Raw genomic sequence first — 15,066 nt, 5'->3', positions numbered from 1 at the left:
ATTTTAATGTTAACTGTAGTTACCTTATAATATTATATTAAATATCATCGCATAATATTTTATTATAAGAGATTTTAATAATAAAAATCTCTTTTCTCTTTCAAAACCTTACTGTATTTAACAAGATTATTCTTAAAGCAAATTAAAATTATAAAATATAAAATTAAAAGATAAAAGATAAAAAATATATTAAATTATTAAATATAAAATAAACAATATAATTTATCTTCATAATTTTTAAAAAATTTTAATTATCTAATTTTACCATTAATATTTTTATATTCTATAATTAAGCCATTAATATTCTATAAATTTTTATTTTACTTTAATTTTTTTTTTTTAAATACAGTAAACCTCTGAGAAAGATCATCATCGTTAAAGTTGTATGTATTATACGTTAACATTTAAGCACCATTTTAGCATAGTTAAAATCTAATGATAGAAACTCAATTTAGATGTTATAATATTTTGAGCATTCATTCAATATGTCACATTAATTTATCAAGAGTTCAACCGAAAGTTTTCAAATTTAACATAGATTTAACATAATTAAATCTTTGAAAGATTGATCATTTTCTAACCTTATTTACTATTATTTTCATCTTATTCAATTGTAATACTATTTACTATTATAAAAGAAATTTACAATAATTAATTAAATATGAATTTGTTCCTAAACAATTGTTTAAAATTATCAATCTTTATTATTGTCAATTTGTAATTGTTGGACACAAAATTTTTATGATGGATCCAAAAATTTTGTAAAGTAGATGAAGTTAGAAACAAATATTATGGTTTAAAATGAACTTCTTATAATTAAATCTAGGTATAACATCAAACCCATTATTCTTATTCTGTTTTGTGAAAAGGAAATAATTTTGTCCGATATATTCATTATTTATGAATATAAAAGAAAAAATAATGTACATGTATTTTTTTATAATAATTTTTAATTGTAACTTGATTGATATAGATTAGTAATGAGTTTAATAAGTAAATAATTATTTTTGTGTATGATGTATTTTTTATAATTAGTTTTTAATCCTCACTTGATTATCATAGATATAGATTAGTGGAGCGATGAATAATTGTTTTTGAGTTCTTGATTTTGTTCGGTGTATTCAGTGAATCTAAAAATGTTGTGTATCTCCTCTATTGTACATAAAGCTTTTTTTTAAGCAACTTTCGTACCCTATGAATTTTTTATTAGGTTATGCTAAATTTTTTTTAATCTTAAGTTTCTTTAAAAGAATACATATTGAAGAAGAATAACAATTATATTTATTTTTTAAAAGTGATAAAAAAAGTTACCATAAAATAATTTTTAGATATATATGATTTCTTATATAAGTACATTTATATTTAATTATGTATTACCTTTTATTATATTAATGAACTAAATAATATATTAACTTTTATTATATTAATAACCATAATTAAATATATATAAATTTTAAATATATTAGAATTATTGGTCAAGTCACGGTCAAAAAACATCCTCATATATGTTTTCAAGACTTTAGTTTCACACCATCTCTTGTTGAAACAAGAGATGGGGGTAAATCAAAACAGAAATGCTTCTAATTATAAATAAATAAAAGAATAACATTCCGTTGTGCCCTATCAAACATATGTGCCTCCTTTAATCTTGGAAATGGTAGTGTTGGTACATGTACATAATTTACGTATGTTGTTGTTTCAAATTTCGCCGCTGGTTTGAGGTGGTGTCTTAGTATTATTATCAGAATAATGTATTGGATCGGGACTTGAATGAACGGTGGCTTCGGAGGGTCTATTTCCCATATCCTTAGTTCTGTGAAGGAGGAAGGTCCCTGATAAAATTGTCACAAACCCACACAACTCCGTCGCAATCTGCGATGCATCTTGCTTCGCCCATTCCTGTTTATTATACATTACTATCGTCAATCATTTCTCAAAACACTCATCATCGTATCATTAAATCACAAACAAAACACTCATCACCGTATCATTAAATCACAAACAACTCACCTTAAACATGATAACACTCGCGATTATTGTAAATGATGTGAACATCACGTAGTAAACCGGCGACACCACAGCAGTGTTAAAGGTGTCCAAAGCCTGCAAACAAGTTTTCCAAACCATGATGCAAAGTCCATTAATTTTAGACATAACACCAAATTAGATTAAACTACACACATATATATGTACCTTGTTCAAGTAGTTAATCTGTGTAAGGCAACATCCTATGACAACCACTGTAAATAGCCAGGTTTCAAAGAACATAAACTGATTCAACCCTTCGAATGTCAGCTTCAAAGCAATTCCGACTGCTTTCACTCCCATAACCTATACATGCATGGAGACAATTATTTAAACAAAGCTTATGCTGATCAATCGTGTATATATATATTGTCATAAATAAGCATCCAGCATTAGAGTAATATACCGTAATGGAACCGGTGAGCGAACATATTCCAATATATACCATCATATTTTTCTGCCCATGGCTTTTCACAAAACGGAAAATAAGAACGAAAACTGCTGCCGCAACAACGCCAATGTACACCAGAAAACCTGTGTCACGGCAAATGAATTAAAAACCTCATCGATTACTTAATTATATACACATAATTAGCAGAGAGAAAGAATGACATGGCATTGGCTTAATTACCTGGTTCTGTAGCAAGTTCCCACACTTCCTTCACAGAATGAATGTCTTTTTCATGAGGTGCATGCAAAACAATTGTCGTAGATCCCACCACACACAGGGCACACCCAAGCACGCCAAAAATGTGCAATCTCTCTTTCAATATGAAGTGAGCTAGCACTGAACTGCATAACGTATACGTTTTTTATAAATATATATACATATATGGGCCACCTACGTTTGTTGCACGAACATGATCCACCTAGGTTTTCTTACCTGAAAATGATGCTTAAAGCTCCCAAAGGAGTTACAAGGATGGCCGGAGCGAAAGCATAAGCTGCAAAATTGGCTATTTCCCCGCCGATCACTACAAAATGCAGGGTTGATTGATTTGATGATAAGTGTTTGATTAATTATTAATTTAGGTTTGATGGCAATATAAGTTGATTGGAAGACTCACTTGAAATCATTCCGAGCCACCAAAAGGGTTCGTAGAGATAAGAATGGCCTCCGGTGGCTGATTAATTGCAGATGCGTTAGCAAAGAAAAGAAAAATTAGAATAGATTTGAAGAAAAGTTTGATCGAACCTGCTCTTTTGCCATTGCTGGCTGCTTTTATAAGGCCCATTTTCTTAACTATGAAGCTGGAGCCAATGAAGACGCTGGAAGAGACAGCCAGTACGAGGCCAACGACGTTGTCGTGTGTGGTCCCCATCATCAACTAATTATTTAGAATTCTCGACCAAACGTTGCGACAGGGCCAAGATATGTGTCCGATCCGAAACGTGGCTACCTGGCATGAGGAAGATGAAGAAGATTGGAAAGAAAATGATTGATTAATAATTAGGTTAATTAAGGATATATATACCTTGTCTTGGCAGCCTGCAATGGGGAGCTAAAGCCCCATGGTGATGAATTGAAACGGAGGTGATGATGATGATGATGAAGAATGATAGGAATGGGTGTTGTGCGTTCTGTGGTGGTGGAGGAAGGAGAAACGGGGAGTTGAAACGCAATAGGTAACGGTAGTTTCGTTACCTACGCGCATGCATCCCAAGGCCAAATGAGAAGCACAATCCCTATTTATTTACTTCCACCATCCATAATAAGCAAACCACCATTTCATCCACTTTAACCTACTTCTCTTATTTCTCTTCCATTTTTAAACATTTTTAAATTATTTTATACCGTTAAATTTATCTTCTTTTTTTTTTTTCTTTCAAAACTATCTTCGCAATATTAATCTCAGAAAAATCCACAATCACCAAGGTTAATGACACAACCCAATGTCCTTCACGGAAGAGGCCGTTTCAAATAAAAATCGGATCAGCAAAACTAAAATTTCAAATCTTGTGGAGTGCAGGTAGAAATTTGGACGTGCAAGAAGCAAGCGCCTACAAATCTCTCCTTAGAAAAGGACAATTTTTTCCTACACCTCCGTAAATTTTCCTCTGCACCTCATATAAAAAAATTATTTTTTATCTTTCCTCTTCACATACACCTGTCCCTAACAGACCACACTCACTCAACAAAACTCGTCACGTTTCTGTTTTTTCCCAAGGCAAACGGCACCAACACAAAAGAAGAGACAGAGGACCTGTTCACAATCTCCATCCACTCTTCCTTTTCGTTTTGGGGCCCTCATTCATGCGAAATTGATTGAATCGTTGAAGTTCTTCATCTCTTTGAGCTGGTGTTTGTGCCTGATATTGTTTTGGGGTCTGGTTCGTGTGGTAGAACTTGCCCACCGTTCTATCATTTTTATCAGGTTCGATTGCGTATTTGAGCTAGTGTAATTGTCGTGTTTGTTTTCTTTATTCTTTGATTTTGAGTGTTGGTTTATGATGGTTGCATTCACGTTTAAAGCTTATAGATTCTTTGGACTCTCTGTTGTGTGTTTGAATTTACTTTGTTTTAAGTATTTTATACGAGTAATGTTACAATGTTGCAGGTTTGATGGGGAGTTGAATTCTGAAATTTTGGGGAATAATTGGGTTTAGTTTAAACTGAGTTCTGATGTTTCTCTGTTTGGTTCTGGGATGGTATTTATGAGGTTGTGTAATTTGTTCAAATATTTTGATAATTTGATGAGGCGGTTTCAAGATTAGTTGTAAAGTTCCAAGTAGAAATTGATAGTGGTGGAAGCACTAGAGATGTGTTCGAATAAATTGATAATTAATTTTATTTTGTTGAAGGAAGCTTGGGTCTCTAATGTATTCATCTCAGTAGAAACCGAACAGGTAAATTAACCATTTTTTCTCCGATTGTTTATTTAACTGCATCACAGAATATGAATGCTTCAGTTTCAAGGTTTTAATGATTTGAGTTTTAGGTTTTCGCCACCTTCCTTTCATTCTTCACTCTTATTACGTTCTCATTAGTTAGCGACAGTGTTCCAATAAAAATAAAATTAGAATCGCAAAATAGACACTTCTGAGTGTACAAACCACTCCTCTGATTTTTTGGTTCATGGTTTGCAAAATTATGCTCGTTTACATTACCAGGTTAGTTATGAATGGAATAAGTTGTCTAAGTATGAATTACATTTCTTGAATATTTGTAGCATATTCTGTAAAAGTGCTTCTGCAAGCTATTTGTGAGAAGCTAATATTTATGATAGTGAAATCTGGGCCAGAGCCTTTACGTCTGTTTTGTTTGTTGTTTGTTTAAACGTATCACGAGTGTTAGATTGTGTAAATAGTTAAGTTTTTATGTTTTAACTATGTATCATCCTATCTCCTTCTCAGCACTATGTGGGAAAAGAAAAGCGATTACTACATTTTCATTTATTTATTTTCATATGAAAAACAAAACATTTTTCTAAGATTCCTTTGACTAACCTTTTGAGTGTAGTTGTAGTACACTAGTGCTGACTTTGATCGCTGATTATTTTTTTCCATTCTAAACCATATGTTTCATGACCTGTTGTATGATATTAAATGAAGTGGAGATTCTTGGAGGAACAAATCAGATATGGTTCTTCTCAAAGATATTGTGCCTGCAGCTCAGAACAACATAGAGAGTAAGTTTATAGTTTTGGAGAAAGGCAGCACAACACTAGAAGGGAAGAATAGGATATGCTTGACTCTTGTAGCTGATGAGACAGCTGCAGTTCATCTTCAGCTTTGGGGAGATGAATGCGATGCTTTTGATTCCGGCGATATAATTCGTTTGACCAAAGGAATTTTTTCCTACCAGCATGGTAATCTTATACTCAGGGCAGGCAAGAGAGGGAAGCTGGAGAAGACTGGAGAGTTTGTGATGTCCTATGTTGAGGTACCAAACATGAGTGAGATTCATTGGATCCCTGACCCAAGTAATTCTAAAAATTATATCCAGGACTATGTAATATCTCCCCACTCACGCATCTTCCCTCCAATTCTATAGAGGGATGTGCTCTTTTATACTTGCCACAATTTCTTTCAGATTAAGATTTTCAACATATTGTAGATAAAAAGAAATTTAGCTTTTATTTAAGTACTTCTGTTTATTATGGTTGGAGGATAGCCTTATTATTTCTATTTATTTTATCATTTGGCGGTTGTTGTGATGGAAGACATTTTTTAGATGAAAAATTGCTGACAATCGCATCAGAAAGAATACTTTCAAGTGTTTTTTCCTACAGGTGAACCTGATCTGCTCCAAAGAGCAGTTTCTTGTGTTTTCAATTTCAGCCAGTATCAAAGTGACTAAGGTCTTCTCACACATCAACTAAATAAAATTAAGGGGTAAATACCTGGAGTAGTACCGAATTCCAGCTTCTATGTGTCTGTGAGAGTGTTTTTGTGTTATATTTTATAATTATGATTTTGAAGATCCTTTCTAAAAGCCTTTTTATGACGAGATTCAGATTTCTCCCTCTGATAAAGTCAGAAGAAAATAACTACTTTTAAAATAAAAGAACATCTTACGAAACCAAATTATTTTGCATAAAATTATACTGTGGTTCACTTCTTATGAATTGGGATTTTACCCCAATTGATATGAATTGTGAAAAGGAAAACTTGTTAGATTCCAAGAACTGTTGCTCATCCTCTGTCAATCTTTATCAAAGTAATCCAGTTTTATATTTTCTGAGAAAATAAATGAATTTTGAATCTTGTATGTGCATGATGTATTACTTTTGAGTCATTCTGGCGTTCATTAATTGGAAATTAAAATATAAAATACCTTTTTAATTTATTAAAATATGTAACTTTATCACGTTAGTCTATGAAAGTAATAAAATTTCCTGAAAATATAATCCATCAATAACATATGTTCAGAATTTAAATATAATTCCAAAAAAAAAAAAAAAATTGTACACATGTTCCTAATCCTTGCGAGAAGTGGATATAAGTTACAGCACCACATATTTTTACTACAAATTGCAAATAGTTACATTCTTGTTATTTTGACCGTAGAAATTTTACCAAGCACTTGAGGCATGGCATGCAACAAATCAAACATAATCATCCTTGCGAGTTGAGATTTTTTTTCCGATATTTTCAAAATGCCTACAGGCAGGGCAGAGTTGAGTTTCGGTGCAGGACAGTGTTTGGAAAAGGTTGGATAGTGTGAACTTGCTAACTTTTCAGTCATTAAGTTAAATTGCTGTGACCATACTAATCTCTCTGTTCTGCTTTTCATGTTAGCACATGACGGTCTGGAATGGTCTCATACATTCTGATTGAGAGGAACTGTCGGTTCAGAAACAGGATCTTGGTTACCTTCACTCTCAGATGGTTGAGATTCATGTTTTGCGGCAGCCTGCAACACCCGATTCTGAACATCTAATGAGGAAGGTGATGTAGGTAATCCTAAGCCATTTGATTCTAATTTTCCAGCAGCCCATGAAAATGCTTTAGCTCCAAGTCTAACAGGAGAAAGCAACAACCTTTGAAGAAGAAAACAAAACAATGAGATCAAATTTAATAACAGATGAAAAAGTAAAAATGCAAAGGGATACAGAAACTACTCTTTTTGCTAGCGGCTATTTCCATGTATAAATACAAATACATTTTTTTATCATTTCACATGTATAAAATCATTGACTTTTTTGTCCGAGAAATGACAAATTAAGTTAACATGATTCACCATATATACCAAATAGTTCAGAACAGAACATAAAGAATTTTTGACAGACCTTCGACTTAATATTAAGGTAACTTGAAACAAACAGAAAATATATGTCGTGGTCATAATATAATGTTTAAATTAGTTAAACACTCTTTTCATGATTCTATGACCAAATATCCATCATTAAGTATACTTACCTCACATCTTGATTTAGATCTTCAGCGTTTTCATATGAAGAAACCCGCAAATAGATGGTCTGGTGAATATACAGTAAACCATTTGTGAGGAAATGGAAAATCATTGATTGACCAAGTGACTATAAAATATGATAGAATATAAGAATTTCCCAGTACACACGTTATGTGTCCACCGTATGATTTCCAACATAAGTGAAACTTCTAAAAGAAACAATTTGATTGAAAAGCACTAGCTGAAAGAAAATGAACATACCAAACCGAGACCAAATGCACCAATTAACTGTAATGTCTTCTCCCACTCTGTGACAATATGATGTTCTTTGTCAGATCAGGATAACTAAGAAAAACCTCATCCCGCACGAGGATGATGAACAATAAAGTGATAGAAGTTTTTCATAAAAAGATCATAGACGTGAAATTACTTGTGCATGATGTATTTAACTTCAGTTTAAGCTATTAAAACAAAAATGAATTTGCATAAACAACATAACCTCTTAAAACATAGTGCAAGAAAATTTTGATTAATCACTAATAAGCTTCACAAAAACCTATGTTTGTAGTATATATATATATATATATATATATATATATATATATATATATGCAGAGGTACATATTAAAAGGAAATCTACAACCTTGATGCAACCCAAAATTTAAAATTTAAAATTCTCAGCAAATTGATAGTTTGTGAAAGAACATGCACGCACCTAATAATGCATACGGCCCTGCAACAAGTGCCTGAACCAAAAGTTGTTGCATTTATTAGCAGATAATAAAATTGAATACAATCATGTAATCAATCATTTCCAAATCAAATAAAGATATGGAAGAAAATATTCCTTATTGGTATTAAGGAAGTAGACAATATTCAAGATTACTGTCTATTACTTAGGAATATTCAGTTAGATACATACTCAAGCAGCAATAGGTAGAATTCTGAAAATGTTATAGTGACAGAAAAAATAAATAACTAGAAACTGCTATCAATTGTTTTTCCCGCAAATACTGTTTTCTACCATTAGGGGGTGTTCTATATATCATTTTACAAAAGAAAATGAACCTCATAATACATTGACTGATACTTAACTTAAGAAAGCCAGCCAGATTGACAAATAACAGTTGGAAAATCACACAGATGTCATTAAAGAAATTGCCACTTACCGTACCATAACCTAATAGTTGCCAAGGAGAAGGACTAACTTCCTCCAGAATTGCTTCTGCTTCCTGTAAATGTACCAAAAGGCACGGGCATCAATAACAACCCAGCATATATGATCAAGCTAAAGTTTCTCTTTTAAACTTTTACATGCCTTCACAATGAAATCATAAACACGGAACATATATGGAGCCCAGGACAACACAAAGCAGTAAGAGTAGTTACCTAATTAGGTCATAATGAGAAGTGAAAGAATATGTTAGTTAGCTAGCTTGGACAGTAGGAGGGGTAAAAGAGGATTCCTTCTAAATTGGCAATATTGGAGAAACCAGCACTAGCTGAAAGGGAAAACCTTTATTGAAGGGGAAACCCTTGAAAGGAGTATTATTTTTTTTTTTGTCATTTGATCTCTCATCACATATGCATTCTTTCACTTCCTCTCAGTCTTCTAACCTTTCTTAAATTTCAGGTTCTATTTATGGCTTTGTAGCCGGCACACACACAAGATGAAGTTTTATGAGAATAAATTGAAAAAATGCTGGAAAAAATCTTAATTGATTGATACAAGATCAGAAATAAGCAATTACAGGATTAGAAATATATAGGTTTCACTTCATTTGTCCTAAAGCAAGATTTATAAAGAAACTGCAATCTTGATAAACTTCCAAAAAATATGCCATGACTCCATGAGACTACTTTAAAGTTTACTAAAATGATGTGCAAAATCATAGATTGTTGCACATTCTGTATTAACATTCAGAAGACAATGGAACTGGAAGATGAATAACTAAAGGTAGCTAACCAATCGCTTGCTTTAGAAATCATTTCGGTGATTTTAGGCCTTTAGGCAAATATTAATTTACAACAAGGAGCATAAACTCCTAGCTCAAGCACCTAAATAGCAGCACCATCACCTAATCCGGTAGAGTTTTCATCCCATTATTTTTGGTTACTTACGGTAATAAAATAATAGTAGTTTGGTGAATACCTCATTGAGTATGGAAAGTGCAGTCTCAGGTTTGAGTTCTTTGATGCGGAGACCTTCTTTCATCCAAGACTGAAAGCCGCCTTGAACCAAGAACGTATTCTGTAATATCATACAAAGGTTGTTAATTTTATGATACTCCACTGTATGTTTGATATCAAAGTTGGTGCTTAAATGGACTGTGCAGAATATATCTGTTAGTCAACCTGGGCAACACAAACCACCACACTAAAGCACAGATACTTGAATCAAAAGCTGTCTCTGTCTATTATTTCTGACAATTGACATTTGTGTTGACAAGGAAGGACGAACTATTAGTTTGAACATACAAATCAGGGCAACTTGAATTCAATCAAATTCATTTTTCTTTCCATTTACAGTTTCAAGCAATCAAAACCTCGTGTCATCTACTGGAGTATCATGAACTAGGTCATAAATCATCACATTTTAACTTCACAATATGATTTCAATCCATTTTCATCCAAAACTATCATGTTATATTTGATATTATCGATAAAGATACCGCTAATGTTGAAATCAAGCATACACAAACAAAGACTTAAGTTATGTGGAATAGTAGGAGTACATTTGCTGGAATTTTTCTCTACTATTATCTTACTTTTTCCCCCATGATGAGAAAACTCTTCAACCCCAACCTTTAAATACAAATGCCAAATTGAAGGATTCTATGTCAGATAAGGAAGCAGAGTAAACTGATATTCCCAACCTAGATGCCACAACTCGCAGTACAAAGTTAAACTCAGCCAAGAATTTTATGTAACATATCAGTAGTTTTGCAGCAATATCTCAGCAGGTATAAAAGACTTGCCTTGACCCCAATCTTCTTCAAGGATCTTGCAATGCCTTTAGAACGAGTACCATCAGCATCCAACACTATAACCTTGGAACTGTCCTATAGGCCAGAGAAAATAAGATTTGAAGACATAATTTTTCATGCCGACTTCTAATCACGTGTGAAAAGTATACGTTCACCTCATTAAATAGAGAGAGAAATAGAAGGGTGGGTATAATATACCATTTTGCAAAGAATGTCAAGTAGAAGAAATCCAAAAGAGGAATATTTTTCTAGGGTTATCCCATGGACTTTCTACTAATTTTATTCAGAACTATAGATCTTATTCCAAGATACAAAGATAAACACCTTAACAGTCTTCAAATTTCGAATAATAACAGCAATCAAGGAATCTTCAAGGTCTCTACCACTCTTCAACAACTTGCGTATGGAACCATCAACCTGACAATTGCATAATGTCATGTAGCAGTAGAAAGATTATAAATTAGTTGCTAATCTATCTAACAAGAGACCAATATTCTGAATTTGTTCCCTTTAAAAAAGATAAGGTGTACCACAACAATTCCAATCACATTTTTTAAACATTACTGTGCTTTAAACCAACCTCAAGAGGAGTTACACTTGCATAACGAAACCGAGCAGCTCGTCGGAGATCAGGAATGCCATCTTTTTCTCGCAATTCCTGAGGAAAAAAGGAGCAGTGACTTCATCGGTCAAACTTGGAATCAAAATAGCTAGCCAAACTAATTCAAGGAAAACATTCAAAATATGAGGAAACCATTGTTCAAATTAGGAAGAAGTGTTGACCAAAATTGGAATGGGCATCAAAACGCAAGGTGGTTCATGAATTATACAACTTTTTTTCCTGCTACGAATAAAAGCCAGAAAAGTTAATCGTAACTTGCCTCAGAGCGGACATCAATAAGTGCAGCCTTTGCATCCTCAGACAAAAGCTCCAAAGCTGATTTAGGGGACAAATCTCCTGAATACCCTCCATATTTCCACAACCAATAAAAGGCCCTGCATATCTATGAAATCTATTACCGATAGCGTTTCTTTACGGAAATGTTATTATCCAATACGTAAACAACAAAATTTACTTTTGAGGAAGGAAAATTCACATACCATAATGTGGCTGAAGAGCCTACAAGAACAAAAAATGGAATAATTGGGTCATTTGGATCCAAGCCAAAAGTCTTCTCCAATGAGTAGACACCCGTGTATATCTACGGATGGAGCATAAATTGTTCAATGCATAAATAGACTAGAAACATTCATCAAAGTTAAAATGTTTGTGAAACGAAACAGCATGTTGAGAACTTGGATTCAAAATATTTCAACCACCAGTAAGAGCAAATAACTTCTGTAGTAAAGTGAAGACTATGAATCAGGTAAAGTTGAGAGTAAAGGATCTTATCGAATCTTCTGTTATTCAGTAAAATTACCCTTTGTGTTGCAGAGCCAACAGGCCTCAAGATTTCTGTTGCTTTAACTTCATATACATTGACTGTGTCCCTAATCTCTGCTGGAAGGAGATCCTTGGCTGACCCATATAGGTAGACAACATACGAAGCCCCGCTTGTCAGGGAACTCTCTACTACCACAATTGCGCGGCGCAACACATCAATAACCACAGCAGGTGCTTTATTTGTGATTCCACTCAACCCACTTGAAAAGCTAGTGAGTTTATTGTTTGCTATGTCTCCTGTTTGATCAACAGCAGAAAATGCCTTACCAAAAGCATTATCAACAGATTTAGTAGCAGTTTTACCAACAGAATCTGCAAAAGAAGTGACTGTATCTAGTGAGCTTCGTAAAGCATTTTCTCCCTGATTGACTGAGGCCTTGAATGAGTCACTGATTCCAGCAAAAAAGTCCCCAACACTTGCTTTTGTACTGGCTAATGATTCATTGTCCACATTAATTGAACTAGGCCTTGGGGCAAAATTCTCTGGTATTATATCAGTAATTGATAGTGTTTCTGGTTGTGGTGGTGTCACTAATGTAGTAGATCCCTCAGTGGACTGTTCTTCTGCAATGGCCACTAATCCCTCTGGCACAGTGGATAAATGATAACTTTCCATGTGCCTCAGTGAATGATGTCCGTCGGTTATCAGTGGTGAATAACCCCGTGTGCTTGTAAGGTATCGCCCCGGTTCACTTGTAGAAGAAAGACCATCCAAGACCGTCTTTGAAGCAGCACGCACTGCAAATGAATTTCTGAGTGAATAAGCTCCATTTTGCGAAGCCAGATGCACGCCTTCTTCAACCACAAGTCTGCTTTCGGGATCTTTCCGATTGGGAAGCAATCCCCCAAACAAGGGAATCTGCAAGAACGAGGTTACGTGTTTCAAGTAAACAAAAACTAAAACCACAGAGATAACAGAAGTGACAAATTATTCCTGAAACACCCAGATAAATAAAAGTAGAGTATTTCATAAAAACATGGTTCCCATGGCTGAATTGAGAATTTTGATCGATGGGTACGTAAGAATGGTGAAGTAAGAAGAACGAAAATTAGTGGGTAGGAATTGACCTGGGAAGACGTGGAATAACTCGGGGTGGCTGAGCAAACAGGCAACATTCTCATACTGGCGATCGATCACGAAATACATAAATCAAACATTAGCCGCAATCATCCTACACAAGCAGTGAATCCAGATTAACACGCGTCTCTGATTCCATCAAATGTGTGTGTGTTTAGTTATAAATTATGAATTAATTAATGAATCAATTAATGCGTAACAGAGTGAGGCTCACCTCAGTCCTTTGCTCAGTCCTTTTGTTAATTTATTTTGATCGAGGTTCTGGTTTATTTATTTATTTGAAAAATAAAGGTTGATAAGAAATTTTTGTGGAATGTTTATGGCAGATTATCCGAATGGAATAGAAGGAGGATATGGTGGAACACCACTGGCTCATCCTATTTTCTTCCTTTTTGTCTCTTATGCAGCAGTGTCACCACACAAACTTGTATCGCACATGGATCACTCGTTCCTTCTAATGCCAAATAAATTCACACACACACACTCGGATCAGATGCATGGCTCCTACGAAGAACATGACTTGATAAATCAGTCCAGACTAATCAAAATCAATTATTTGATTCTTCCTTATCTATTAAAGATTTTGGCAAGTCTGTTGTAAAATGAATTTTTAAGTTAAGCATTCAATTCTAAAAGATTAGGACATAGTAGTAGATTAATTATTGGTCTTGATACATGATCGATTAATTCAAATATTTTGTTCATGCTCATCTAGAAAATAATTTTGATAGATAAAATAATATATTCAAAATTTATTATGGAATAATTTCGAGTGGTAAAATTATATATATATATATATATATATTAAAATTAAAGGAAATATATTATATAATAAAATTAAATGGAATTTTTGTTAGAAAGACTTTCGATATTAGACATTGATATTAATGAGATCTGAGTTCAATCACATCAAACATTGACACTACTCTCAATCCAACATATTAAGATAATGAGTTTATGGATCTTTATACTAATATAGTGCTCTACTCTACTAATGTAAGACTTAAACTCACACTTGAATTCTTAACAACATGAAAATACTATTCAATAATGATAACACAATTTTAGGGCCGCCACTAATTTGTGTACATTGTTTAAATCTTTACACCCATTCAATTATTATAATAAGATCGTAGAAATTCAACTAAATATTAAAGTTAAAAGTGTGACTTAAGCTTTATTACTAATAGACCATAAAAATCAAAACAGTAAAATATAAATAAATAAATAAAGATGTATTTCCTAATTTAAGAAAATGAGAAAAAAAATCACATTAAGTTCACTAAACTTTCGAACAATTCTTCCACCTTATATAAGCACTAGAAAAAACAAAACATAAAATATGATCAATCTCATAGTAACGTGATTACACTGTTGAATGATATACTCAAGCATGGTTCAAATATCATGAGACTCAAAATAATCATAATAAACACTACCAAAACTTATGTATAAGAATAATTTGTAACAAAGTTATGGAAAAAACATTTAATCATAACAAAATATTGATTAAGTTTAAGTGATATTTTTATGTACAAGTCGAATCAAACGCATACATATTTTTATATGTTTGACTTAAGTGTATTTTGAACTAAAATTCAAACCCACCAATTAAAACCGTGAACATTCAATCAAATGCTACATAACCACTAAAAATAATACATAATCTGAAATGCAT

The 15,066-nt window shown here is 33.2% G+C and overlaps 3 protein-coding genes across 6 annotated transcripts; 1 reads left to right on the top strand and 2 right to left on the bottom strand.

The window, feature by feature from the left end:
* Positions 1-1,436: 1,436 nt before the first annotated feature.
* LOC114164554 (putative magnesium transporter NIPA2) lies at positions 1,437-3,701 on the bottom strand. 2 transcript variants are annotated; one of them, XM_028049273.2, is made up of 9 exons: positions 3,501-3,701; positions 3,221-3,425; positions 3,093-3,149; positions 2,909-2,999; positions 2,657-2,817; positions 2,432-2,559; positions 2,194-2,331; positions 2,011-2,103; positions 1,437-1,899 (listed from the first exon to the last, which is right to left on the bottom strand). In XM_028049273.2, the coding sequence occupies exons 2-9, from the start codon at positions 3,348-3,350 to the stop codon at positions 1,699-1,701; spliced, it is 999 nt and encodes a 332-aa protein (XP_027905074.1). In that variant the 5' UTR covers positions 3,351-3,425; positions 3,501-3,701; the 3' UTR covers positions 1,437-1,698. The 2 variants fall into 2 exon arrangements, with proteins under 2 accessions (XP_027905074.1, XP_027905082.1); XM_028049281.2 differs by having other exon boundaries at positions 3,221-3,421.
* A 352-nt stretch (positions 3,702-4,053) lies between these two features.
* LOC114164569 (Nucleic acid-binding, OB-fold-like protein) lies at positions 4,054-6,133 on the top strand. 3 transcript variants are annotated; one of them, XM_028049308.2, is made up of 3 exons: positions 4,054-4,400; positions 4,832-4,872; positions 5,578-6,133. In XM_028049308.2, the coding sequence occupies exon 3, from the start codon at positions 5,606-5,608 to the stop codon at positions 6,017-6,019; it is 414 nt and encodes a 137-aa protein (XP_027905109.1). In that variant the 5' UTR covers positions 4,054-4,400; positions 4,832-4,872; positions 5,578-5,605; the 3' UTR covers positions 6,020-6,133. The 3 variants fall into 3 exon arrangements, with proteins under 3 accessions (XP_027905109.1, XP_027905100.1, XP_027905092.1); XM_028049299.2 differs by having other exon boundaries at positions 4,055-4,400; positions 4,828-4,872; XM_028049291.2 differs by lacking the exon at positions 4,832-4,872 and having other exon boundaries at positions 4,073-4,400.
* A 704-nt stretch (positions 6,134-6,837) lies between these two features.
* On the bottom strand, positions 6,838-13,769 carry LOC114185291 (Rhodanese/Cell cycle control phosphatase superfamily protein). Its single transcript, XM_085676088.1, has 14 exons — positions 13,603-13,769; positions 13,379-13,482; positions 12,288-13,169; positions 11,968-12,068; positions 11,748-11,862; positions 11,447-11,524; positions 11,191-11,283; positions 10,858-10,941; positions 10,032-10,130; positions 9,049-9,111; positions 8,595-8,625; positions 8,141-8,187; positions 7,888-7,946; positions 6,838-7,508 (listed from the first exon to the last, which is right to left on the bottom strand). The coding sequence occupies exons 2-14, from the start codon at positions 13,430-13,432 to the stop codon at positions 7,289-7,291; spliced, it is 1,926 nt and encodes a 641-aa protein (XP_085532214.1). The 5' UTR covers positions 13,433-13,482; positions 13,603-13,769; the 3' UTR covers positions 6,838-7,288.
* Positions 13,770-15,066: the final 1,297 nt, after the last annotated feature.

Source organism: Vigna unguiculata, chromosome 1, assembly GCF_037176805.1.
Source record: "Vigna unguiculata cultivar grain cowpea cultivar isolate G323 ecotype 2 chromosome 1, ASM3717680v1, whole genome shotgun sequence".
In the NCBI taxonomy this organism is placed as follows: Eukaryota; Viridiplantae; Streptophyta; class Magnoliopsida; order Fabales; family Fabaceae; genus Vigna; species Vigna unguiculata.
This window is presented reverse-complemented; position numbering and strand designations above follow the sequence as displayed.